The sequence below is a fragment of the Poecilia reticulata genome, linkage group LG22, assembly GCF_000633615.1.
Source record: "Poecilia reticulata strain Guanapo linkage group LG22, Guppy_female_1.0+MT, whole genome shotgun sequence".
NCBI classification, from domain to species: Eukaryota; Metazoa; Chordata; class Actinopteri; order Cyprinodontiformes; family Poeciliidae; genus Poecilia; species Poecilia reticulata.
Genome location: NC_024352.1, coordinates 4,274,722 through 4,300,505, shown reverse-complemented (window position 1 = coordinate 4,300,505; position 25,784 = coordinate 4,274,722). Strand labels below are relative to the sequence as shown.

The 25,784-nt window shown below is 37.7% G+C and overlaps 1 protein-coding gene across 5 annotated transcripts in view; it reads right to left on the bottom strand.

Moving 5' to 3' along the window:
- slc4a11 (solute carrier family 4 member 11) overlaps window positions 1-25,784 on the bottom strand; it is a 143,818-nt gene that overhangs the window by 68,080 nt on the left and 49,954 nt on the right. For all 5 annotated transcript variants that reach the window (XM_008398802.2, XM_008398798.2, XM_008398800.2 and 2 more), the window contains 3 exons: window positions 18,435-18,551; window positions 8,286-8,329; window positions 3,714-3,942 (listed from right to left, as the gene is read on the bottom strand). In XM_008398802.2, the coding sequence (XP_008397024.1) occupies window positions 3,714-3,942; window positions 8,286-8,329; window positions 18,435-18,551 (390 nt within the window). The remainder of the gene's footprint in view (window positions 1-3,713; window positions 3,943-8,285; window positions 8,330-18,434; window positions 18,552-25,784) is intronic.

Below are 25,784 nucleotides of genomic sequence, written 5' to 3'. Positions count from 1 at the left end.
ATTTTATTTTATTTTTTTACTTCTTCCTCACATTAATTTCTTTTTTTTAAAGCAAACGTTTCCTTGACTTCTTTTATGATGGAAATGTATCAAAAATGGATCCATACCGTTATGCAGCAGGTTGTTTTTCGCTTGCTCTAATAGGCTGAGGAGATTTGTCCAAACGTGATGGTACCTTGCTTGCCTCCGAGTCGAAACCCCCCCCCAAAAAACAAAACAAAATAAACAGTGTTGAAGGAAATACACTAATGGTAAAGGGATTTAGAAGGGAAAGAGGGCAGCAAAGCAGGAGAAACTGTCGTGTCAATTTATTTTTCTAGCCAGAACTGTCAGCCTGCAGTAAAAGGCTTTGGCCTGGAATAGTTAAGTTGTACCACTGCAGACCCTGGAGGGTTAGGCACTGCTTCTTGGTTCAGTTGTTTGGAGACAATTTGTTTTATGACCAAAATTTTGTTTGGATGCAGTGGAACTAGTAAATAAAGAAAATGTTTCAAATCAATGCCAACGATATGATCCATACGTCTATTCCAGTTACAGTTTCAGGTTTGTTTCATACTGACGTGATCAAATATTTCAGTGCAGGTAACTCTTTTGTCCACATGTTGATGTTGTTTATGAGGTTGTTGTTCCTCCTTAAAACACTTCGACTGACACCACAATAAAGAAGGAAACAGTGATCGAGTTATTTAGTTTTTCTGCAAGTACATTTTCTAGGTTATGTTTTGTATTTTACATTTCCCTRGACATTATCAATTGAATAGAAATTCAACAGCGAGATAGAAAAACACAACAGGACCTTGAAAGTGCTTTATGCTTCTTTGTGCTTCAAGAGAGGCAGCGAAAATCAGCTGGCGACAGGAAATACTCCAACTGACAACTCAAAGTTAGACATTTTAAGTAACAGGGAAATGTTAAAGAAAAAGGAGGCAGGAGAAGCACAGAGATGGAAAGCAGTTTAAAGAAAACTAGTTTTTAATAACATGTCGAGCTCTATATGGAGTTTATTCAGGCTGTGAGAAAAAAACAAGACTTTCAGTAGGTAACAGGAAGGCTGAATGGAGAACAACAAAGTTGTCCCGATTCATTTGTTTCAGATTCTACTTTGAACTGAGGTTGCCTTGTATGAACTTGTATCGTGTACTTTTCAGTGATAGATTTGTTATTGTTATATATGCATTTTTTCCTCTCTCTCTTTCTGTAGGGGTAGAAGCAGACTTCAAGGGTGTTGACTTGTTTTATCTCCTCTACTCCTGTCTCTTTCTTTCCCTTTGAACATTTTCCCCCACCCGTCTCCCTTTATTTTCCATCTCTGTAGCCATAACATTTTATATAAGCAAAGCATTTTCCAAAAAAGTTTCATATATAATGATATATGTATCATTTTATACAATTATCAATTATTATACAATTATTTATACAATATATCATGGCGAAAGCTGTGATGCTCCAATTGTGAAAGTAAATCTGTTGAGCCTCACTTTGACATTTAGGTTACAGTTGTGTTAGCTGCCATACAGTAAAGTAAAAAATTTGCTCTGTTTTACCAGAGTTTTAAACATCTGTGTTGCCGTTTCTTTAATGCTAGCCATGCTAACAGTCATTTGTATGAGATGCTAACGTCAGTTTAAAATGTCAGCTATGAATGGCAATGTTGTCCTGTTCTCAAAATATTACTAGAATTCAGAGCAACTCCTCTCTCACACAGAACGACATGACCTTAATATTATGCAACTAGTCATGGAAATCAGGCTTAAAACACGTCTTAAACATTTTTCTTATTTCTGTTTGTATCACATGTACAGCTCAAAAATGATAATGTGAAAATATTTTGAGCATACTAATGATTTTTTCCAAAATGTAAGAAAAAAAATACTTCCATTTGTCTGAGCTCAAACATTTCCCTTGTCATTAGGCTTCTTTTTCTGCAATATTACAACACAACAAAATAGGTTTCACACAATATTATATTACATCAGACCGATAAAGAACTATTTTTTAACACACTGCTCAAAAAAATAAAGGGAACACTCAAATAACACATTCTAGATCTGAATGAATGAAATATTCTCATTGAATACTTTGTTCTGTACAAAGTTGAATGTGCTGACAACAAAATCACACAAAAATCATCAATGGAAATCAAATTTATTAACCAATGGAGGCCTGGATTTGGAGCCACACACAAAATTAAAGTGAAAAAACACTACAGGCTGATCCAACTTTAATGTAATGTCCTTAAAACAAGTCAAAATGAGGTTCAGTATTGTGTGTGGCCTCCATGCGCCTGTATGACCTCCCTACAATGCCTGGGCATGCTCCTGATAAGGTGGCGGATGGTCTCCTGAGGGATCTCCTCCCAGACCTGGACTAAAGCATCCGCCAACTCCTGGACAGTCTGTGGTGCAACGTGACGGTGGATGGAGCGAGACATGATGTCCCAGATGTGCTCAATCGGATTCAGATCTGGGGAACGGGCGGGCCAGTCCATAGCTTCAATGCCTTCATCTGCAGGAACTGCTGACACACTCCAGCCACATGAGGTCTAGAATTGTCCTGCATTAGGAGGAACCCAGGGCCAACCGCACCAGCATATGGTCTCACAAGGGGTCTGAAGATCTCATCTCGGTACCTAATGGCAGTCAGGCTACCTTTGGTGAGCACATGGAGGGCTGTGCGGCCCTCCAAAGAAACGCCACCCCACACCATTACTGACCCACTGCCAAACCGGTCATGCTGAAGGATGTTGCAGGCAGCAGACCGCTCTCCACGGCGTCTCCAGACTCCGTCATGTCTGTCACATGTGCTCAGTGTGAACCTGCTTTCATCTGTGAAGAGCACAAGGCTCCAGTGGCGAATTTGCCAATCCTGGTGTTCTCTGGCAAATGCCAAGTGTCCTGCACGGTGTTGGGCTGTGAGCACAACCCCCATCTGTGGACGTTGGGGCCTCATACTATCCTCATGGTGTCAGTTTCTAACCGTTTGTGCAGACACATGCACATTTGTGGCCTGCTGGAGGTCATTTTGCAGGGCTCTGGCAGTGCTCCTCCTGTTCCTTCTTGCACAAAGGCGGAGGTAGCGGTCCTGCTGCTGGGTTGTTGCCCTCCTATGGCCTCCTCCACGTCTCCTGGTGTACTGGCCTGTCTCCTGGTAGCGCCTCCAGCCTCTGGACACTACGCTGACAGACACAGCAAACCTTCTTGCCACAGCTCGCATTGATGTGCCATCCTGGATGAGCTGCACTACCTGAGCCACTTGTGTGGGTTGTAGAGTCCGTCTCATGCTACCACGAGTGTGAAAGCACCACCAACATTCAAAACTGACCAAAACATCAGCCAGACAGCATAGGTACTGAGAAGTGGTCTGTGGTCCCCACCTGCAGAACCACTCCTTTATTGAGTGTGTCTTGCTAATTGCCAATAATTTCCATCTGTTGTCTATTCCATTTGCACAACAGCAGGGGAAATTGATTGTCAATCAGTGTTGCTTCCTAAGTGGACAGTTTGATTTCACAGAAGTTTGATTTACTTGGAGTTATATTGTGTTGTTTAAGTGTTCCCTTTATTTTTTTGAGCAGTGTACAAAAAAGTATGGTCAAAAGCTTTTAATCTGACAAATGAGTCTCATCAGGACTTATATTCAAGTTCACTGACTTCTCCTTGCAGTTTGTGTTTTGTCTCGCATGGTTAACGCTCAAGTGTGGGGTTCTTGCTTACCATTGACCTCTTGAGCTCCTGCATCTGTGAAAAGCATGCTCATCACCTCTTCAAAGTTGCACCCGGGCTCGGACACGTGGCTGTCCTCGCCTACGTGGTGCAACATTCTCTTGAGGACGTCGTCCAGGGAGGCGGCTGTCTCATCCAACAATATGCTAGCCCTCGCCAAGAAGCCATCCAAGTCCCGGTGTGCCCGAACCTCCTCCTCGAAGTTCATGAGCTTCACATACTGTGGATGAGATTGTACTGTTTAAATGCTTTCTTAAAACCATGGTCAACGATTATGTGTTGAGTAAAACTCAACAGCAAAAAACAAAAGCAAAAAAAAATAAAAATGACCTCATGAAAAATAAACTGATACTTTATTAAAATTTGGAATGATGTCAGAGCATCATAAATAAGATGTGAACATATTCTAGGAGTAGAAATACTACTGAGTACATATTATAAATGACAAACTATCTGTTAATGTAACTTCAGTATTCGACTCTCTAATATTGAAAAATGGAACATAAATGAATTTTATTTTCAATACACTGACTGTTGCATGACCCTCTTAACTGGATATTTGTCCTAACCGTTCTGCTGATGCAGTCTTTACAAAAATTTAAGGGCAAATTCAAAATTACATGAAACATTTCAGCTAACCTAGAAACAGAGGCAAGGAAGTGGTAAATTCATAAATTGTTCCCATCAAACATGGGATGCTCTTGATTAAGTCAGTTTATTCCACCTTTTGTTAAGAAAATTTTAATTTAAACAGGTAGAATTKGATCTCTTCATGGGTTACCTCAAAGTCACTCCCTCATTTACCTAAATCAGAAAATTGTTTGCTTAAATTAAATAATAGTTTAAGTCGAGTTAAAGTAATTCAATAGCAATTTTAAGTTGTTATTTTAACAGAATGACATTTTTTAGTCAAAATGTTAAACCTCCACAAAAAATGAAAAAAACAACAAAGCAAAAAAACTGTAAATGTCAGTTTATAGTAATAATCCACATCTTCCCACAAACCAGAAGAACATTGATAAGAATCACTTCATTCTTCTGGTGGATCCGGATTGTAGGAGTGCAGAATAACATGCAGATGGGTGAATGAACAGAAGGACGAGAGCAGCTCGATTAAAAGCCCAGACACTCTCAATTCTGTCTACCCCACAATCCATTGATTGTGGGGTAGACAGAAATTCTAAAGATAAGTGGAGCTCCTGCTGTTCTTTTTAAAATAAGACAAGCATGAAAAAGGAAAGTCTATAGTTTGTTTAGTTATTTCCGTAAAGAACTTTAAGAACAGAAATATGTTTTTTTACAGTGGCTGGGGCTTTGGTTATTTTTCAGGTCACTGAAGTGATTTAAGGCTTTAGGAATGAATTCACCTGAGTTTACCATTAGATCCTGTTTATGTCTGTTCGTCAATAGAATTATGTTAAAGCAGCAGTATGTAACTTTTATAAAAAATTTTTAAAAACATATTTGTTGAAACTGCTATGTCATGACAGTATGGTATCGGTAAAAAAATAAAATTAATAAATCGAGTTCCACTGCCTTCTCCCAGTCCTAACTAGAAACAACCAATCAGAGCCAGGAGATGGGTCTTAGCGCTGCCAATCAGCGCTGCCCATCAGCAGAGTTTGTTGTGAATGATAAGACTAGGTGGCATGGTCAGCGATGATGGCGAATAAACAGTTTTCCTGTAATGTCAAGTTATTTTTAGCAGCGCGTTCATGAGATTGATTGACAGAGTTAAGACTCTCCTCCTTGCTCTGATGGGTTGTTTTTGGACGGGAGCTGTGCAGATTGCAATAGCAGCACAGGGTAGAGGTGGAGAAAAACATTTTTTTCCCCCACTTCTGTCTCCTACCGTCTCAACATGGTGACAGTTTTAACAAATTTGTAAAAAACATTTTTTTTAAATATATCTCTAATTTTTTAAGACTGCTTACTGCAACTTTAAGCAAGATAGGAGCCATATTTTTGTACAAATCTACCCTTCCAGAAGATTTAAAGGTACAGTCCTATGTGTTCTCCAGGCACAACTTAACTATTTTACCTTCAATTGTTAAAAAAAAAGTCATACATTTCAAATGACTTAAAATGTGAAATTTTAATGAAGGACTAATATAACATAACATACAGCTAAAAAAAATTGCTTTAACATAACACTGCCACTTTAAGAAGTTCAATTTAATTTGATTTAATTTAAATCTTTGGTCCAACTGAACAAAGTCACACATTTCAAATCTGTTCGAATTCAAATTAGTCTTTGGACGTGAACATCCAAGTACATAAACGTGCAATTACCGAATTTATTCTGCTTTAAACTACTTTAAATGGGCCAATGTGTATCACAGTTCTAGAGGTAACGCGTGGTTGTTGCCATGTGAGGCTGATTAAAGGGGGGAAAACAGAAGGAGAGAGCAAACACACAGAACTGTGGCACAGAATGGAGGGATTAGTAAAAAGGACCAGGCAAGCTGTTGGCGCCACAAACTGAAATCACTGACAGCCTTGTAATGGAGAAGTATCATGACATGCTTGTTCGCCACTTTAAGCTGTATTTTGTCTGAAGTGTGACAATCAAACGTAGGTTTGCTACACTGCAAAGAAGTCTGCGATGTACTTGGGCGTGGCAACAAAACTAATCTGAAATTCATCCGTCTCAGGGGAAGAAAAGCAATGCATATTTTCATTCGTAGAATCAGAAGTGCATCTCGCGGCATGAATAAAACGCTGAAAAAAATCATAATGTGTCTACAGTTTTGGCACATCACACAGTGTAGGCCCACTGGAATGATTTGTTTTAGCAACCTTGAGGGATGAGAGCGGAGTAAAACACGAGACGAAGCGAGTCACGGAAGAGATCGAGAGAATACATTTTCCTCATCTTCCCAAAAAGTGAGGCAGCATATAGTTGTGGTAAAGGTCACGCCATGCCAGCGATAGAAAAGTGGCTTGAATTCAGCTGAAATGATGAGGAATCCATGTTTCAGTGCCCAGAGTAAATTCTTGGATAGACTGTGCATATATATTTAGCAATCCACTCACATATTCATCGAGCAATTATTTGAATTTTAAACAGCAATGCCTCCGAATGTTATGGAGCGTTATCGAGTGCAGCGAGGCAGCTTCTTGTTCCCACTGGACATTGAAAGTGATAATGCATAAACATACTCACTGTAGGTTTCCCAAATGATTCCATTTATTTATTTATTTTTTTTTAGCACTGACCATCACTGTGCCAATTTTGGTGAGTTCCAGTTCCTCTCTTTGGGCTTGATAGTTTAAAAAAGAGCTAACGTACAATAAAAAATACAAATATAGTCAGAAATGGGACATTTTGTTTTGCAGAGACTTAAAAAAATTATTTATGGCCTTGACCTTTTCAATTTTTTGACAGGATACCTAAGATGCATTTTATTTTGATTTTATGTGACAAAGTAATACAGCATGAAAGAGGGATGAAAATAACTTTTTGATTTCAACAAATTTTAAATAAACAGAGATCTGAACAGTATTGACCTGTATTCAGATCCAACCATTTGATGTCTACAAACATTGAAATGTTCTCTCATCTGACGGGAGCATCAATCGAAATTAATCAATTTCGATTAATTTAATGATCGTTTTATTGCAATTGATCACATTTTGCTCTTTCTTTCTTTTTACTTTTTATTTTTTTACATAGAAGATAACCAAGTCAGAGTCGTGTGTTTGTGGTACAGCCATAAATCTGGCACACAAGCTACATCCACAAACAGAGCTGCTTCTCTTGGCCCATTAATTTTTGCTTTAAAAATGATCTGATTGGATGCTGAAAAAGACCATTGTTGCGTTTATGTTGTGCTAAAAGGACATAGCCTATTAGTGAAGCTATTTAAGCCTATAGTAGTATCTCAAAGCTAAACATGCAGCAGCGCGACAGTCATCCAAAGCTAATATCAGCATTCAAAGCTGAATGGTAAAATAACTTTGCACCAAATATTGGTAAATAATAAATATCTTTGTTCAGCTCATATTTCTATTTATTCAATAATTAAGCCACAAAAAGGGTTTCTGAATTGAAAATGTTGCTCATTTTATCAATATATGTTTTTGATTAAATTGCATTTAATTGAGATTAATTATACATATCTCGCAATTATTTGATTAAGGATTTTAATCAAGTCCCACCACTTCTACAAATGCAAAAAGGAACTTTGCTCGACTTTCTTTCAACAAGAGCTTTAACAGCTTTTGGTAGATTCTCCAATCTAAGTTCTGGATATTATTTGAACATCATATATGATTTTTATTCCACAAAATTCCAATAAAACATATTAAATCTGTGACTGTAATGAGACAAAATGTGGAAAACTTTCTGAGATGTGAATACTTCACAAGGCACTGGATAGCGAGGATTTAAAATGCTTCAGTGTTTTGAAGTTTCATTGTTGAGCATGTAAATGGTTGTTCCTATTTCTTGTTCATCTCTGGTTTAAATAAAGTTGCTAAACATTTGTGGCTGCACTCCTCATCTGAATATTGTCAAAAAATTTTGATCCCCATATCAACTGCATAAATATGTTTGCTTACCCGTCTTGATGTGTTCAGTAACACACAGCCAGAATCGTCGGCATCTAAAGACAAAATGAAAAAAAAAACATTAAAAAAAAGTATTTATTTCAAATTTTCTCAATTTCTCGACAATCAACAGGTGGTACTGGTTTAGTATAAATGACATTACCATAAAACCTCATTTAATCAGGATAAAAGTACTTGTTAAGCATTTAGCAGATTGGTTCATTTCTTGTTGACGTAGGGTTCGTTTTTTTTTTATCTCCAGGGGGAAAAAAAAACAAATAAAATAAAAAATAAATAAAATAACTGAAGTAATAGTAAGTCATAATAACATTTTGAGTTCTGTCAGAAACCCAAAAAATTCAGACAGGGTCTATTTTATTGCTTTACAAATCAAACTATATTTGACTTTTATATGAGGTGCTTTTAGTTTTATGTCACACAGCTGTGGTCATCCAACTCCTGGGTCTGTAGAAGAGTGGTAGCCAACTATTTATCACTGAAAATAAAACAGCTTTGTCTCCCCAGACACATGCCAGAGCTGCAAGACCAAAAAATTTTTTTAAAGCAATAAAAAACTTTTCCTATGACAGAGGAGCAAAGCAAATTTCGCAACTGCTTATAGCTCCTTTGCTTCCCTGGAGAGCCCTAGAGAAAGGTTAAGAAACATAAAATATGTGAATAGCTGCCACTGGAAAGGGGTCTGCATGTCTGAATGTAGAATGAAAAACTGTTTTCAATTAAAGAAACACCTTCAAAGATCAATAGACCACTTCACGCAATTGTTTAAACTGAAAATATTAAATATTAATGCAATTTTTCCTCTGAGCTCCTTGTGAATTTTTGTGACTGTTATTTAGCAGTARCATTATAAAGAACATCCAACTCAGAGCTTTCCAACATCCATCTAAAGCTACACCTCTGCTGCCTGTTAGTCCCAATATGGAGCTAAATTGGGGCCATAAAGTTTGTTAAATAGAAAAATATTTGTAACTGAAGCATTCTTTTGAAACTGAAAAGAAAAAGACTTGAAACTAAATAAAAAGATCTGACTGAAATTATTTTGAAAGGGTAAAAAAAAAAAAAAAAAAAAATGTAACTGGCCCCAATTTAGCTCCATGCATGTCCCACCTTGTCATTACCAGGCTCTAGATCAGAGGTGCCCAAAGTCAGTCCTGGAGGGCCGGCATCCGGCACGTTTTAGTTTTCTTCCTGGTGGTGGCAACAACCTTTTCAGCAAGTTAATGTTCCTCTTAGGCCTTTTAACGAGCCATCATATGATCCAGGTGCGTTAAACCAGGGAGAGAACTAAAACATGCAGGATGCCGGCCCTCGATAACCGACTTTGGGCACCCCTGGTCTAGATTATAAACATTTCCCCTCAAGTGGACAAAAGAACACAATAAAATCCACATTGTCATTATTTATTAAGCAAAGGTGACGCAGAAGTGGAAAGGCCATCTGTGAAAAATCAAGAGCAACCTATGATTCAGTAGTTTGTGGCAACATTTCCTTAAAGTAGTCATTATCTGCACAGCTTTAGTCTCTTATTTAATTGTGGAAGAATTTTGACCACCATTATTTATACATGGCTTCATCCAGTACCTGACCTAGTTTCAGCCAAAGTTTGCTCCCATTTGACAAGTGAAAATATTTGTGTACAGAGGAGTTCCTAGACTCCTGTCTCATCAACCACCAAGTCTTTTTTCTAAAAGTCTTGTGGTTGTTGGAATAACCACTAATAACGGTCTTTCACGGTTTCCACATGTGAATGCTCTTTCTCCCAGTAGAAGAAAGTGCTTCAGATTGTTTGGGAATGAATATTTTACAGAAGCAGGGGCAGCAGCATTTATGTCCTTAAAGTCATTGCTTGTGTCTTTGCTGCCTGGCTTTGCATCAACACGCTCCAGTTCAGGTGGGTCCAGTTAGTAGAATTGTTGCATTGCAGTCCTGAGTTTGAATCTGAGTCAGGGCTAATCAGCATGGAGTTCCCCCAATGAGTACCCAGTTTCCCCTCGGGGACTCTGGCCTCCTCCTGCAGGTCAAATCTTTGAGTGTTGATCTCTCCATATTTTCCAGAAGCAACATAGTGGATTTACATTTTTTTGCGTGACTAAGGCTAAGTTCACACAACACACAAAAGCAACCCCAAAACAATTTTTTGTGCAACGAATATCTGACATTTTCATGGCAGCCTGAACAGCCCAATTCCGATTTTTTCATCCCAAAAAAATCGGATCTGTGCCACTTCCATATGTTGGTTCAATAGTTCTCAAAGTGCCTACAGTCTGAATGGTCATGTCTACACCACATGGGTCATAATTCTGCACCAGAAGAAGCCAGACGCAGTAAATCCGGATGTAAACAATGGCTGAAAATGACAAAAATGAAATTATGAAAGATGTTGTGTCACTCAAGAGCATCACATCACAATCCCACCACTCTTAGCTCTGACTACACAGACTTCTCTACAGAAGTTGCTCCACAAAAAGTTGTTGCCATTAGTTGTGCTTTCTTTTTGTTAGCTTCCTTTTTCTTCTCATAATTTTGTGACAATACTGTTGGCTCTGAATAACTTTAAAATCGATCCATAGATGGTGGTTACTATAATTAGTAAAAGTGCAGTGTTGTATTAATCATCTTCTACACAATATGGCCGCTTTGGCATCTTAAATCTTTCACACAGAGTTCTGATTGCCGTAGAATTTAATTAGTCATTTCAGCAAAACAACTGTAATTGAGCATCTAGTTGTGCCATGTGAACGTAGCCTTAGTGTTGCTCTTTGATAGACTGGTAATCTGTCCAGGGCATGCCATCCCTGTAGAACGTAGACGGTGGATTAGATCCTTTCGTAAGCTTCCAGTCATTGAAAAAGTTAAAAGAAGTTATACTTTCATTTTATCCCCTAACTAAGAAATGAAATGGATATACAAATAGAACTTTTCCAGTCATTCCTACCCACTCAAAGAACTTCACATTTGAGTCAAGTTCCCCAAATTGCACTCTCAAACACACACACACAGACACACACACAATCATTCACAAATATGCAGAAAATGCACAGAGGTAGGCAACCTGGATTTAAGTGTCTTGCCATGCGGCACTTTGGCATGTAACAAGGGGAAGCAGGAATCGATTCCACAAACCCCTGGTTTTGTGGGATGGTTGAAGGACACCTACTCTACCCGCTGAGCCACAGTCATACCTAAAATCCAGAGATTTGTGTCGGAGAAAACAATGAAGACGACTTAAAAGATGACCTGAGTCACAGGGTTCCTAAAACTGCTCAACATAAGCTGAGTTTTTCTAAGCTGTTTTTTTTTTTTTTTTGGCTCAAGTTAACGTTTTATGCAAATCTACTAAAAAACCCCTTCTGCATTCGCATTAAAGAGCATTTCTCCTAAAATCAATGTTTAGTCATTCCAGTAATAAATCAAAAAGTACAAGAACCAACGAGTGAGCCAGCAAAGGAGAGGGAGAGACCCCTTTTCCTAATGGGGATGAAAATGTCAAGAGGCACGTTTCTAAACGCTCTCACTGAACAGAGATTGGACTTTCTCCGCTGATAAGGCTCTAATGCACATCTCTGTAGAGTCGAGGCAAGTCCAAAGATAAAGTACAAATGGCTTGATTTTTCCCAGTGTTAAAAAAAAAGAAAAAAAAACCTTTTATGTTGGAAAACAATACGGAGACAAAGCAAGGGAACGAGGTTTTTGGCATAATTCAAGTCACCTTAACTAGGCCACTGACTCTCATAAAGCAATCCTCCGTCACCATTACATAACGCAGTTACTGACATTTGTTGAGGGGAGGAAGTTATTGGATTACCATGGGTTTTCCTCCTTTACGCCATGTGATGCGGGCTCGACGTGGAAATCAATCGGAGAGAAACTCCTCCCGATTACCCCCCCGGCCCCCATCCAGATTAAACAGGGAAATAAACCTCAGCAAAGCCCGAGGATATATTATCAATAACCCAGGTGACAAGTGAACATGTTTGAGCTCAGGTTTAACAGAAAATGATAGCAGGCTGCGATAGTCACACCGAACACCTTGCCGAGATAAGACTGCAGGCAGTGGAGTGGGGGTGAAAAAGACAAACCCCAACCGTTGCCTTTCAGTGATGAAACAGTGGCAGGGGCCACGTGCTGTGTGCAGTGGATTTTGTTCATCAAAGCCTTACAATCAAAAAGAAAAAAAGAAAAAGAAAGCACACGGCAGGGCTGATCCTCTTCCAGTTGGGGGGAGTGCGGACGGGGGGGAAGTGAAGCTCTAATTGCCGTCAGGCGGCAGCCGCGGGGAGATATTCATATATTCATATAAGATTACCTCATCCAAATGATCACCTCCGTCTAATGGTTTCTGTAGGACTCCATGTACCGAGTGGCTTAAAGTAATCCAGGAGAGGTTTTCTGGGGGAGATGAGGGGTCCTGAGATCAGTGAGGGCAAAGTGCTAACATGCGGCACAGGTCGGTTTATTACTTGATCAAGGTGGCACTGAAACTGTTCGGTCACGGGTGCTGTGTAATCTTAGTGTGGAGTGTCGTGTAATTATCTTCACAGAGGCGCAGGGAGGTGACTAAGAAGTGCTGATAGGACGCTCCTAACAGAGAAGTGTTGTGTAAGATGTGTTGGGCAGCTGGCTGGAACAGAAAGATTGGAATATTTCAGATATTATAGTCCCTTTGATTATACATTATATATAGAGGTGTGTAAATAATGATGTTCTAATGGTTACATAATGAGGACTTTGGAAAGACATTAAAGGGGCAGTATCATGTGTTTTTCAGGAACATTGTGCCAAATTGTAGCGCAATCAAGTAACTATGTTACCTCCAGTCGTTACCTACATATCAATGGGGCTTATATACGAGCTTGATTGACAGCGCGCTAAGACCCTTCTCCTGGCTCTGATTGTTTCATACCGTAAATGGTGCATTTCTGCAGATGGCAGTCAGACCACAGGGAGGAGGCGGAATAGCTTGATTTTTTTTACAGACTCCATTTCATTTTATACTATCACAACATAGTGACAGTTTTAACAAATAAAAAAAAAGTTTATAAAAGCTAAATACTGCAGCTTTAATGTGCTTCTACACAAGAACTAAATAAAACTCGCTAAAAAACATTTTTAAAACTTTAGACTTTGCTTCTACTTACTCTTTTGCTCTCGACTAAAGAGTAACATTTGGATTCTTAGAGCTGTGAAAGCAAACATTAAACGTAACACGTTTGACAGCTAAACTAATAAAGGGATGTAAAAATAAGAAAAATAATCTCTAGAACACCTAACCAGAAAAACTTGTAAAAACAATATTTAAAAAAGACTATTAACTTCAACTTTTCCTAGATATTTCACTCATGTCCCGTYGACTCACTTTTAAATCATTCCCAGCCTACAAACAGAAATCATGTTTCATTGTTTGCAACTCAATATGGGATCATTGTTGTTAACCTTTTCCTTTCAAACTCAGCCTTCACATTCTCCGCTGGGTGCAGGTCAAGAGCCCCTGCAGGCCAGTCCAGTTCACAGCAGCAAATGCTGCATCAAACAGGGTGACAATAAGCAGGAACGTTCCTACTGCTTTATGCTTCGTCATTTTCAAAACCCTGTCGGCTCTCACAAACAATCCATTTACATTAAACATAATTTTCTCTGAAACTGTCTGTTGTGTTGCAGGGCGTTTAGTGGAAGCCAGTATTCTTCAGTGGTTATTAATCCTCACATAAACACAAACTGATATTATGCTTAGCAACTTTTATTGTCAGCGCAGGGCAGAATTATGTTATTTTGCGACGTCTTGCAGCCTGATCTACTCAACGTGCACAAACATAGGCTTGTCACAATAACAAATATTGTTGGACAATAAATTGTCCCAGAAGTTATTGTGATGAACAATAAAATTATTTCAAGATCAATTTCATTTAATCAGTAATATAGTTTTGATTGAAAAATGTTAATTAACTTTATTAATGTTAATAACTTTAAATTTTCTGGAAACAAAAAATGTTTTATTATAATTGGATTTTGTTTCATCAAACAGAAAGTAAACAATGACTGAAATAAAATACACATCTAACGTGAATGGTGTGCATTTGTGTTCAGTCACAACAAATCTGTCTTTATATTTACACTTTACACAAATTAATAGAAAAGAATTGATTATTGAAATTATTGTCAAGTAATTTAGAAATCGATCAATAGTTAACTTAAAGAATAAAAGTAAGAGCCGTAATTAAGCCTGGACATTTCAGACACATTATAGACAAAAAAAACTTTGTTTTACCTTTTCTCAGTTCAAATTTTGTTTTTAAAAAAGAAGTATCTTAAGAACCTTTAGCTATCCAGTTATTAATCTGTTAATTCAAAAAAGGAGATCAGTTCTACGCCATATTGATATCCAGCAGAAAGGGATATTTTTTTTCATATGTTGAAGTTATAATTATTTCTTTCGCTGTTGTTTTTTCAAACTTACTCTGAAAATATACCATGCTACCTAGTATTTTAAGCAATGTAATGTTTATTTTCTTATTTAAAAAAGGAACTCAATTATATGTTTATTTGCATCTTTTGGTGTATTTACAATGTATAATAAAAACTTAAATGAAAAATATGCAGAATTCGCCAATTTCTTTATTTGATTAATTGGCAAATCGTCACAATATTTGATAGATTAATAACTAAAATAAGCAGTTGTGTGTGATTAGTTAATAATATTTGTGGTTGATTATTAATATAAAATAATATAATTTATTGTACAGTTTGAATAAAATAATATACTGGAAACCAGATTTGCAAAAATTTTATTTGAATAAAATTCAACACCAGCAGAAGGAAGAGTGGTAGAAAACAGAAAGATGTGCCTGAAGTTAGACTGAAGGATGAAATGGCATATTTTGTTCTCACTTAACTAAAGTATTTGATTTTCAACAATATTGCTTTTCTAACTAATCAGGACGTGAGAAAAAAGTTTTGCTCAAACACGCACGCACGCACGCATAGGAAACACATTCCAGGACTCGTTTGTTAATGCCGAATAATGAAATAGATTGGTACAAAAAAAAACCCCATAAAGGTATGCAAACAGCAGGGGGAAATCCAGAAACTCAAAACAAAGCCCACTAATCAGCATTCAGCCGCGCTGTCAGTGAATAACACTGTGAAAATCTACCAGCAGGCTGTGATGGGCATGACAAACATCCTGCACCTGCACTGGGGATGTTTTCCTCACAACTAACAACTCATTACAGTTACAAAGCCGACAAAGGGACGTGGTTTCAACCACTGGATTCAGTTTGCTTTTATTAGATGTGCTTAATGCACAGATTTAGTCTCATGCTGCCACTGATGCTAACTCTTAACAAGCATAACGAATACATCTAAATGCTCCACATGAGGTAAGTGCGATAACCACTGCACAAAAGATGCATGTTGCACAAATCTGTCTGTAGGGACAGCTGTCATAATTACTGTATTATATTAAAATGAGTTAAATTCAACCTGACATAAACAAACTGAGCTAATATGAAGGCAGAAGAACTATCCTGTCAAACTACATCGCTGTAGTTTCACTTCTTTTTTTGTTGTCACAAATGATTCAGATCAAACAAATTTCAAAATAAATGTAAAATTCAATACTGAAAGTAATTATTTCATTTATGAAGATAAAAAGCTTATGAGCGAAATTATTGTGCACTGTTAGGTCATGAATGAAGCATGATCTGCAACATGTTTTTGGAAATCGAATTACTGCAACACTAAAACATACTGAAATTATAGATGTGATATCCTTTGTTTTCGTGTTTGTGAATCTGTTTATTAGCTGTTCAAACTGATGTGAAATTGATTTTTATTTTCACACAAGCAGTTTACGTCAAACTATGATACTCCATGCTCCCTCAGTCTGCAAAATGGTGAGAAATGGGAGAAAACACCAGAGTCAGTGCAATAATAATTGAATCCATTTTTTAAAAATGTTATCCTCTGTTGAGCAATTGTTATCTAATGATCAGTATATATTTTGACCTTTTTGAATTCTTCACCTAAAAATTAACCAAAGCATGAAAAAAACTAAAACTGCTACTCATAAAAACTAAACTGAAACCAAACAATATTTAACTAATAATTACTATTAAAAACCAGCAAACACACTAAAAACAAACTAAAACTTACTGAATTAGACAAACAAAAAGTCCCAACAAAACAAAACTATAACAAAAAACCCAAAACTATTAGAACGCTGTTGCAGAATTTACTTATGAAATGTCTAACAGTCCAGCTCTGACAACATGAAGTTGTTAAAAGATCTGAAAAAGTAACAAATGTTCCCAATCTGAAGATATACAAGGTATGATGAGAAACAAAGTCACTGACATCTATCAGTCTGTAAATGTTTCCAGGCTCTGGGACTTGAGTGAACCAGTAGGATCCGACACAGAGGTGAACCTCCTCAGGAGTCACCCGCTGCTGATGACTCATCCAGGAGGTCACTAAAGGTCACACAACAACATCCAAAGCACTGCAGGCCTCCGAGTTTAATTCTGTTTTGGGATTAATAAAATAGTTTTTCAATTGAATTGAGAAGAAAAGAACTGACTCAGTTGTGGTCAGTGTTCATCATTCAAACATAAAAAAAGAAAAAAAAAGAAAAGGAAAAGACTTGGCAAATAGATCTCAATCATCTCCTAAGCCTTTAAGAAAATAGTTTGTGGAATGAAGAGAAAAAGTTGAACTTCTTGAGAAATGATGAAAATGTTTGGTGTACTTTCAGAAAAAGTACACCAAACATGGTGGTGGCAGAGTGATGATGTGGGCTGCTTTGCCTCTTTAGCACCTGGACAATGGGTTGTATTCGATGGAGCCATGAAATGTGTTTTCTGTGCTGAAGGAGAATGTCCCATCATCAGTTCATAAATTTAAGTTCAAGAGCTCATCATCTGAAGTTATGCTTTAAAAAAAATAAAAAATAAAAAAATAAATAAATAAATAAATAAATAAAACTAACTAAAGGTTTTGGATTAACCTGGTCACAGATTTGAATGTAAATTTCAACAGAGCATCAATGTCTGAACTCTGAACTAGAATCATTTAGGGAAGCTAAAATTATACCTTGGGGATGCCCAGTCCCCATCGGGCCTGAATTCACAAATGACATGTATCAGTGTTTAGATGAYAAATGTGTTATCCCTATTATTATCTGTCTTTAACTAAAATGAAGCTCTAATTTCGATGTTTTTTTTTTTTTTTCAAAATATTTTCAGTTGCTTTATTCTACAGGGAGCCAATTCATTCAACACTAGAAATAGATATATTTTCAACACAGAGCTAATTTGGTCAGTCACAGCGTTTTCTCCGTCTCCCTCCAGGTTGAACGATTAGATTTTGCAAAACCGATTTGCTCCACAGAAAAAACTCCGCCCCCTCATTTGAATTAAAAATACCCTGAAATAAAAACAATGGTAAATCCAAAGTCTACGAAATATGGAACAAAACTTTACAAAGTAAGTGTCACAAAATAAAACACTATTATGAGATAAAGAGTGAAATAAATACATAAATAAATCTTGAAAATTGTAAATCTTGAAATAAGCTACAAATTAAAATAATTTTTTTAGATTTATTTTTTAATTTTATGGGCTCATTTATTTGTTAGATTGAATATTTATTATCTATACATAACAGTATTTATTTATATATATGAAACAGCTTTCCATATTATTTAGCCTTTAAAAAAAAAGCTCAAGTACAGCACAGTAAAAATAAATTTATACTAAATCAACTAACATTTTTTGCTGTACAAACTGCTTTACTCCAAGTGGTTACCTCATCCTGAAAGGCTTTCCATGTTCTGTTTTCAGTATGTTAATTATATTCCATTTTCTGTAGAAATAACCATCAGATCCTATAAAACTAACTGACCGACATGCCAACATGTCAGCAACAGCAACAACATTAATTAATAGTTAAAGATCTGAGTTGTTTAAAAATCACAGAAGTGTGCCTTTGATCTTGATCGCTTCCATGGCAGCCATTAGCATCGAAAGCCCAACTAATCCGGATTTATATTACATGAAGATGCCAAGAGAGTCAGCTAAGATAGTAACTTCTACCATATTGATAAAACTCTGTTTTTAGGCGCAGTCCCCTCTCTGCAGCACTGACCTGGCCCAGGGCTGATCTGGTTGTCATAGAGGTGGATGTCTTCGCCGCAGGCGATCGGTAGGTCTTGTCCCTCCTCTCGGCACTCGCTGTCCTCCTCTTGCTCCGCCTCCCGCTGCTCTGGGGACACAACAGCAAAAGAGTTGTGGTTATCAAAATCATGCACATCATCATTCTCCATTAACTTTCAAAGTTAATATTTAACACCTTACTTGCACTACATAAAAATCATATACAATTATGGTCTTGAGAAAACCCCTATAGCTACAAATAAACTAGAGGGAAACTTTACTACTAAAGTTTTTAGAGAGAACTTAAAAGATTTTTGTAGGGTCTGTGTCCACCAGAGCCGGCCCATCTCATAAATGAACTAAGCTGATGCTAATGACATTAAAACTAACAACTGATAAGACAATGATCATCACTTTTAGAAAAGTCTTCCTCAAAGTCCACGGTCCAACTGGACCAAAGTAAAACTCAAAAGAGCAGGAATCTGCCAAAACAGGCAACAAAAAAAAGCATGTCATAATGTAGAATATGGTCATGCGTGCATAGAATATAATAAATGTAGAATCTGAGGTTATCCCACAATCTATGGCTTTGTGCACATGTAACCGGGTCTTTACAAAAGAATATATATCTTTGCCACATCATTTGAAATAATATTGTACACACAGGATCAGTGTTAGAAAATTGTTCATCCACACAAACCATCTGATTTACATCACCGAGAGTTGCTTTAAACATGCCAAAGCCATAGGGGGCAGTGTAGGCAAAAGCTAAAACAATCAGACTGCTTCTAAGCAACTGCAACTTCTTGTTTGGCTTTTGTTAGTTGTTTTCGGATTGGTTTGTATTTTAACCAGAGCATTTTTGAGGTTAAAAAATATATTTGCTTTGTAAAACTTGGGAGTTCTGGCAAATACATTTAGAAAAATCAGAACAAAATTAGAATAGAACTGTGGAATTGTTCCACACTGTATCTGTCATTTTTATCTCATCTTCATTTGTTGTACTTTAGGTTCAGCTTTCCTGTTTTGGATTTGAGAAATGAAGGTCATTTGCTGAAGTGTGAAGTTTCTGTGGTTCAAGTTAAAATTTGTTATAGAACTAAAACGCTTGACACTTTAACCATCTCAAAGAAAATGACATTTTCATCATATGAGTTGCCAACAAAATGAATGAATATTTGTTTATGATACAGAACTGGTCCAGACCTCAAACAAGCAGCATTTCATACTTGAACACTCCTGTCTAGATCCTGAGATTTTCAGCCATGTCCCCAGAAGCAGGAAGACACCAGATGTACAAAACACAGCATAACTGAAAGAGGAAGGTTGAACTCATTACTCTGTGCTTTTAGCTGTCATGTATGTACATGTTGTCACAGATATGTGTCCAAACTCTGCAGCAGGAGCTGAAGCTCCATTTAAACTAGAGGTTCTACAAGTTTAGTCAACACAAATATAAAAACTTTTAAAGACCATTATGAATTAAATTTAAGACCTGTATCGCGAGAGAAATGTACAAAAGAAAATTGCATATAAAAAATGTGTACGATTTGGCAACAGAAGTAAAGCAATTTATTGGCAATAAATTTTACACTCACCCATGATGGATTTAAAAAACTAGCTAGCCTACCTAAATAAGGGTAAGAAAAGTGTAAAGCTAGCTAGTTTTTTTAGTTTTTTTTACTCCCATAGAGTAAAGCTACCCTAACTAGCTAACCGTTTTGTTTTTTACATCCATGTGTAAGTGTAACATTTATATATCTAGCTGGCTAGATGTCTCTATATAGAATATATGAGATTAAATAGACCTGAAACAACAAAAGTAAAACTTGTGGTTCATTTATTTCAAGTCAGCTTAAATAAGAACTTAATTTTAGATGCATGAATTTAAGAAGTTTTAAGACGATGTGGACATCCTCTAAACAGCAAACTCTCCTCCCATCCACCCCAAAACCAAATCCAAATATAAAAAGAAGGAAGCTAAACATGCAGACTTGGTTGAGAAGCAGCACTTTCAATGCAAGTGTGCATTTTTAAACAATATTCAGCTTAGTGTGCTTTTAGTAAGACCAAGGAACACAGCAGATGGGTTAGGAGATGTTTATGATGGAGCTAGGTTATTAAATAATATACCAAGATTTGAATATTCATCCCTTTATGTGAAAATGGAAATACATAAAGAAACCAACTAAATCATGGCTATCCACCTAAACTTTCAGGAAGACAAGAAAACAAATATGGCCTTTATGGAAGAGGGTCTAAAAAAGTGGTAAGAACACACTGTGCTCACTGTGAAGCATGGTGGTGGCAGCATCATAATGTCGGGAATGTTTTTAAGCAGGGACAAGGAAACTGGTCAAAGATTATGGGAGGATGGATTAAGTTAATATGAAGGATAATTCTAGAGGGAAACATGTAAGACACTTTATAGGTCAACATTTCTATTAAAAAACAGCCTTTATATAAATTAGATACATGATTTCGAAGAACTGGAATAAATGTACTTTTTCTCACTGAAGCAAGGACAAGGACATATTTCTTTTAATCTACTCTTTTCTCTCTGAGGAAGATGTTTAGAATAATTTCCTGGCAACAAGTCAATTAATGTTTGATGTTTGGGTCTGAGCTGTGGGAATCTGGAGAGTACTTTGGAGGTGCGGATTACTTTTTTCTTCTGCATGGTAAATATTTGAGTATCTTCTGGTGTTAAATCCTGATATAGAGGAGCTGTTGTCAGTCGGTTGCTATGGCAACGGGTCTGTGTGTCGCATAGCCGACACAGAGTGCAAAGAAAAAAAAAATGCATACGAGTGTTTTTAAGTTGTTTTTCATTTTTCACTGGCTTTTATCTGGGTGCGCTGCACTAAATAATACCTTCACCTCCAGGTTCTTTTTCTGTCCTCCAGTGTTGTGCATGCACAAAATTTCTGGATGTAGAACAAAAATATAACATGTCTATAAGCTCCATCTGGATGTCTGTAGCTGCTCTCTTCATGTCAAAACCAAATGGTTTACAGTCCCAGGCAGTTTTTTTTTTTGCACTTCAAAGTAAGTGAAGCACTGTGTGAACTCACTGTGCTGTGTGCTCTGCTCATCACCAAAAGCTGGTAACTTGGTTTGCCACTGTTTGGCATGAAGTAGGTGTTGCGGTGCATTGTGGGATATGTAGTTTAATTGGTAAGGAAAGACCTAACAAGGCACTTTACTTGTAAAGCACATTTCAGGACTGATTCAAACTGCTTGACTGTAAAACAGCAAACAAGCAAAAACCATACATTGCAAAGTAAGCAAACTACAGTTTAATATTCTCTAAACAAGTAGGTTTTAGTTTTAAATTAACTTAGTGTTTCASCATTATTGCATTTCTTTTGGATGTTTGTTCCAGATTAGAGGAGCATAAAAACTGAATCCTGTTTCTCACTGTTTGGTTCTGGTTCTGGGGATGTAGACAAGAGCCAGAACACTTGAGAGGTCTGGAAGGTTGATACAACATCAGGTCTTTAATGTATCGTGCCAAACCACTCAGTGATTTATAAACCAACAACAGCATTTTAAAGTCTGTTCTCTTAGAACACCAGCAGCAGCGGTCTGATTTTTTATTTTTATTTTTAGAAAACCTGTAAAGACACTGTTGCACTAATCAATGCAACTACACAGTGGCGCAACTACACATTATTCACATGATCAAGGAACGTCAGGGTGAAGGAGCGACGCTCACTCGCTCACAACCCCTTCCCCCCCCCAAAGGTGACGATACGCAAAGGGTAAAACTCGCTACATTTACCTCGTTATGTGCGCGAGGTGAAGGAGCAAAAGGCACGTGATGAAATGTATGGGAAAACATCGGCGCGCCGCCCCCTCCAGACGGGGTTTTGGCACCCCCTCTGGTGCTGCGCCCCTATGCGTTGCATACCCTGCATACCCACTTTTTGCGCCACTGCAACTACAGATAAACACAAAGATGAGTTTCTCTCATCTCCTGATGTTCTTCAGGAGAAGAACATCTCCAGAGGTAGGAGACTGACTCTGTAACTGTCTTTACGTGCCTCTGAAGGTTCAGGTCAGAGTTCATCACTACACCCAGATCTCTGGTTTTTAGCTGTAATAACTGAAGCTGTGCGTTGACTCGATTGATCCTCTTTTGGTCCAAACATAACTTCAGTTTGTTCAGTGCTTAAATTGATTCATGGTCACCTGGTGACACCGCAATGTACATCTGTGTATCATCTGCGTCGCCATAGCAACTAATCTTATTACTTGTTATAATATGAGCTAGCGGTGGCATGTAGATATTAAATAAGAGAAGCCCAGGATGGAACCCTGGGAGTCATCAACAACACACCTATGGAATCATCTTAGAAAATAAAACAATGCGTTTCAGCCTGGACGAGGCCCAGAGGATTTGAGCTTGACAAAACAAATCCAGTTGGGAAATTGTGTCAGCAATTGAAAATTGATGTTCAGAGATGGTCTCCATTCAGCCCGACTGAAAATTACGACAGAAAAAAATATTTCCATCTCCAGACGTGCAAAGCTGGAAAAACAATCTTACAGTTGTAGAAAGAAAAATACAAATCGAGATGTAAAGTCGACGTTCTTCAAAATCAGCTCTCAGTGATCAAGTAAGAAAAAAAATGACAAACTGTATTACAAAGATGCAGAAAAGAAATGTGAAAATGAAGTCAGCATACAGAAAAAATTAGACTTTTTGTTTTTAGATACGTCAGACAAAAAAATAAAATAAAATAAAGGTTTTTTTGGATGTCTAACATTCAGGTATTTCGTCCAGTGGAGAATTTCAGAGGACTTGCCCTGCAGCCGTTTTGTGTGAGTCATCCCAATATCTCCTCGTGACACAGGAGAGCCTTAAATCAAATCCTACAGTAACTACCCGTTTCCCAAATATCAGCCGGTCATCATCGTGATGTGACGGTAACAATCTCATACTTGTGCTCTTTATCTGCTGACCTCATCTGTGAGAAGGCACCAATTTCAGTGTATTTAGTTTGTCTTGCATCAGGGCGATCCCTCAGCGCTTGACATCAGCTGAACCTCGCCATGTTGTTGCCTTGCCTGCTTCCCCCCTCCGAGCCTCAGACCCACCGGCTGACTCTCCGACTTTCAAATCACCTTGTGTGGGAGCAGCTACAGCTCACCAGCAGGAACCCTGGGTTTGTTTCAAAATATAATGGCGTCAATTCAGCAGGTTTGTTATTTACTGGCATATTTTCTTACTTTAGGTAGGTAATTCTTTTAAATCTGGGTTTTGTCTTACAACCTTTTGGTCTGAACAGAATATTGAATGTGAACAAACTGCATGTCAGGCTAACTCCACTAACTGTGCTAACACAAAGCGTGCAATATGTGGAAGGAACGAGAGCCGAGGGCTTTGTTTCGTTTGATACAGTTCAAACATTTTGCAATGCTCCATGGCCGCCTTTGAGGTGAGCTCGGAGCGGTGACATTACACCGACTCCCACTCCGAAGCATTTTTGCATCATTAAAACGTTTTAAACTTCTGCGATTTGCGTTCCAAGAACAGAATTGGCTCCATATGCCGGAGAGCAGCTGCTCACATATGGTGTTTGGTATATTTAGGCTGCTATATGCGTTCTAAAGCTAGATATTTATACAAGTTGTATGTCCTGGTGTGTGTCGCAGTGACACACACTCTTACACTTTCACAAGATGTGTGCTGTAAAGAGGAAGTAGCACGTATAGAACTGGTCAGATGCTTACACATATCGCATTTTCTGGCTTTACTGATATGAGAAGTTTGTTTTTTAATCAGTGTTTCCCCAAACATTATTCAAGGAATGTTCTGTCAAATATGTAGACATTCAAGACAAGTATTTAATAACTGTTTAATGTATTTTGTTTTTATTAAAGGTCATTACCAATCTATTGTTCTACATACTGATTGTTAAGATGAAGTAAGGGTGCACAGTTTGCACATATTTAAAAAGCCTGATTGATTTTGGCGCATACTGATTTGTTTCTGTAGCAAAAAAGTTGCAAAGTTGGCAACAGTAGGCTGACTATAGTGAAACGCAACTCTCTCTCAGACCCTTGTGGTGGTAGAAAAGACTGCTGGATAAGTTTGGCTTCAACCGATTGTCGATCACCCGAAAGTAAAGAAATTGGGAATGATCAATCTGCGCAGTCCCACCAAAACATTTCCCTCTGCCCCAAGGCCAAGGCCCCCGAGGAAACACTGCTCACGGTGGACGAATGAAGGAACTTCCCAGTGAGCAACTCTGGATGTTTTCACTAGGCCTGTCACAATAACAAATTTTGCCAGATGATTAATTGTCCCAGAACTTACTGAGATAAATGTTAATATTAGAACTATAATTGTAATAATGGGAGAATAATATAAGAACAAACTTTAAATTCTGATGAACATTTAAACATGGAACTGGAAGACATTTTAAATATACAAAATAAATAAACAAAATAACAGAAAAAACAAATTAAATGAATTCTGAAGTCTCTGTAGACAAAATTATCTTTCCGTGCTAACACATAAAAGGGATAGTGTTGAGACCAAAACACCAGATTGAAGACCAGTTTTGGTAGAAAGAGAGAGAGAGAAAAAAAAAAGATAAATCAAGCAAATGACAATTATTGCATTTGTTTTAGTTTATCATGTGATTAATTGATTCATTGGTTATTGTGACAGGCCTAGTTTTCACACCCGATGGACTCTGTTCAACTGGGGGCCAACATTTATATTTCTTGTACAGTTTTGGCTTAATTACAGCTCTGAGTGAGTTGTTCTTTCAGCAAATGGCATGCTTTACCGACTGTATAATCCAGTTAATGATTAATAGATTACAAAATTCGTTAACTATCACTTCAACAATCGATTCAACGCGATTAATCATTTCAGCGTTAATGGCGTTCATGCCAATGATTAGTTTCTGTAAAGCACAGAACCCACTCTGCGAAGTCTTACATGGAACTGGAAGACTGGAAGCTTCTGCTGTAAGGTGGCCCACAGCAGAAACCTTTAACATGCTAACATGAGTCACCGTTTGGTCGTCGCATACGTTTGCTCAGAATTGAGCTTCAAGACCAGCCTCTGCTAATGATCCCCCACGACGACGACGGCGGGTAATGCTTACATACCAACAATAATGTAATTGCATTCATATTTTTGATAAAAGGTTGCCTAATAAAGACAGCCACGCTCATCTGCAGCAGGGGGCTTTCTGCGACTCTGCTGAGTGAATTGCTGTATTACAGGAAGGGGAATAATTGGCTGAGGGAGACAGGGAGATCCAACGCAAGTATATTCCATCTTGACTCCTATGGCTGCACATACTAATTGGGAGTCTCT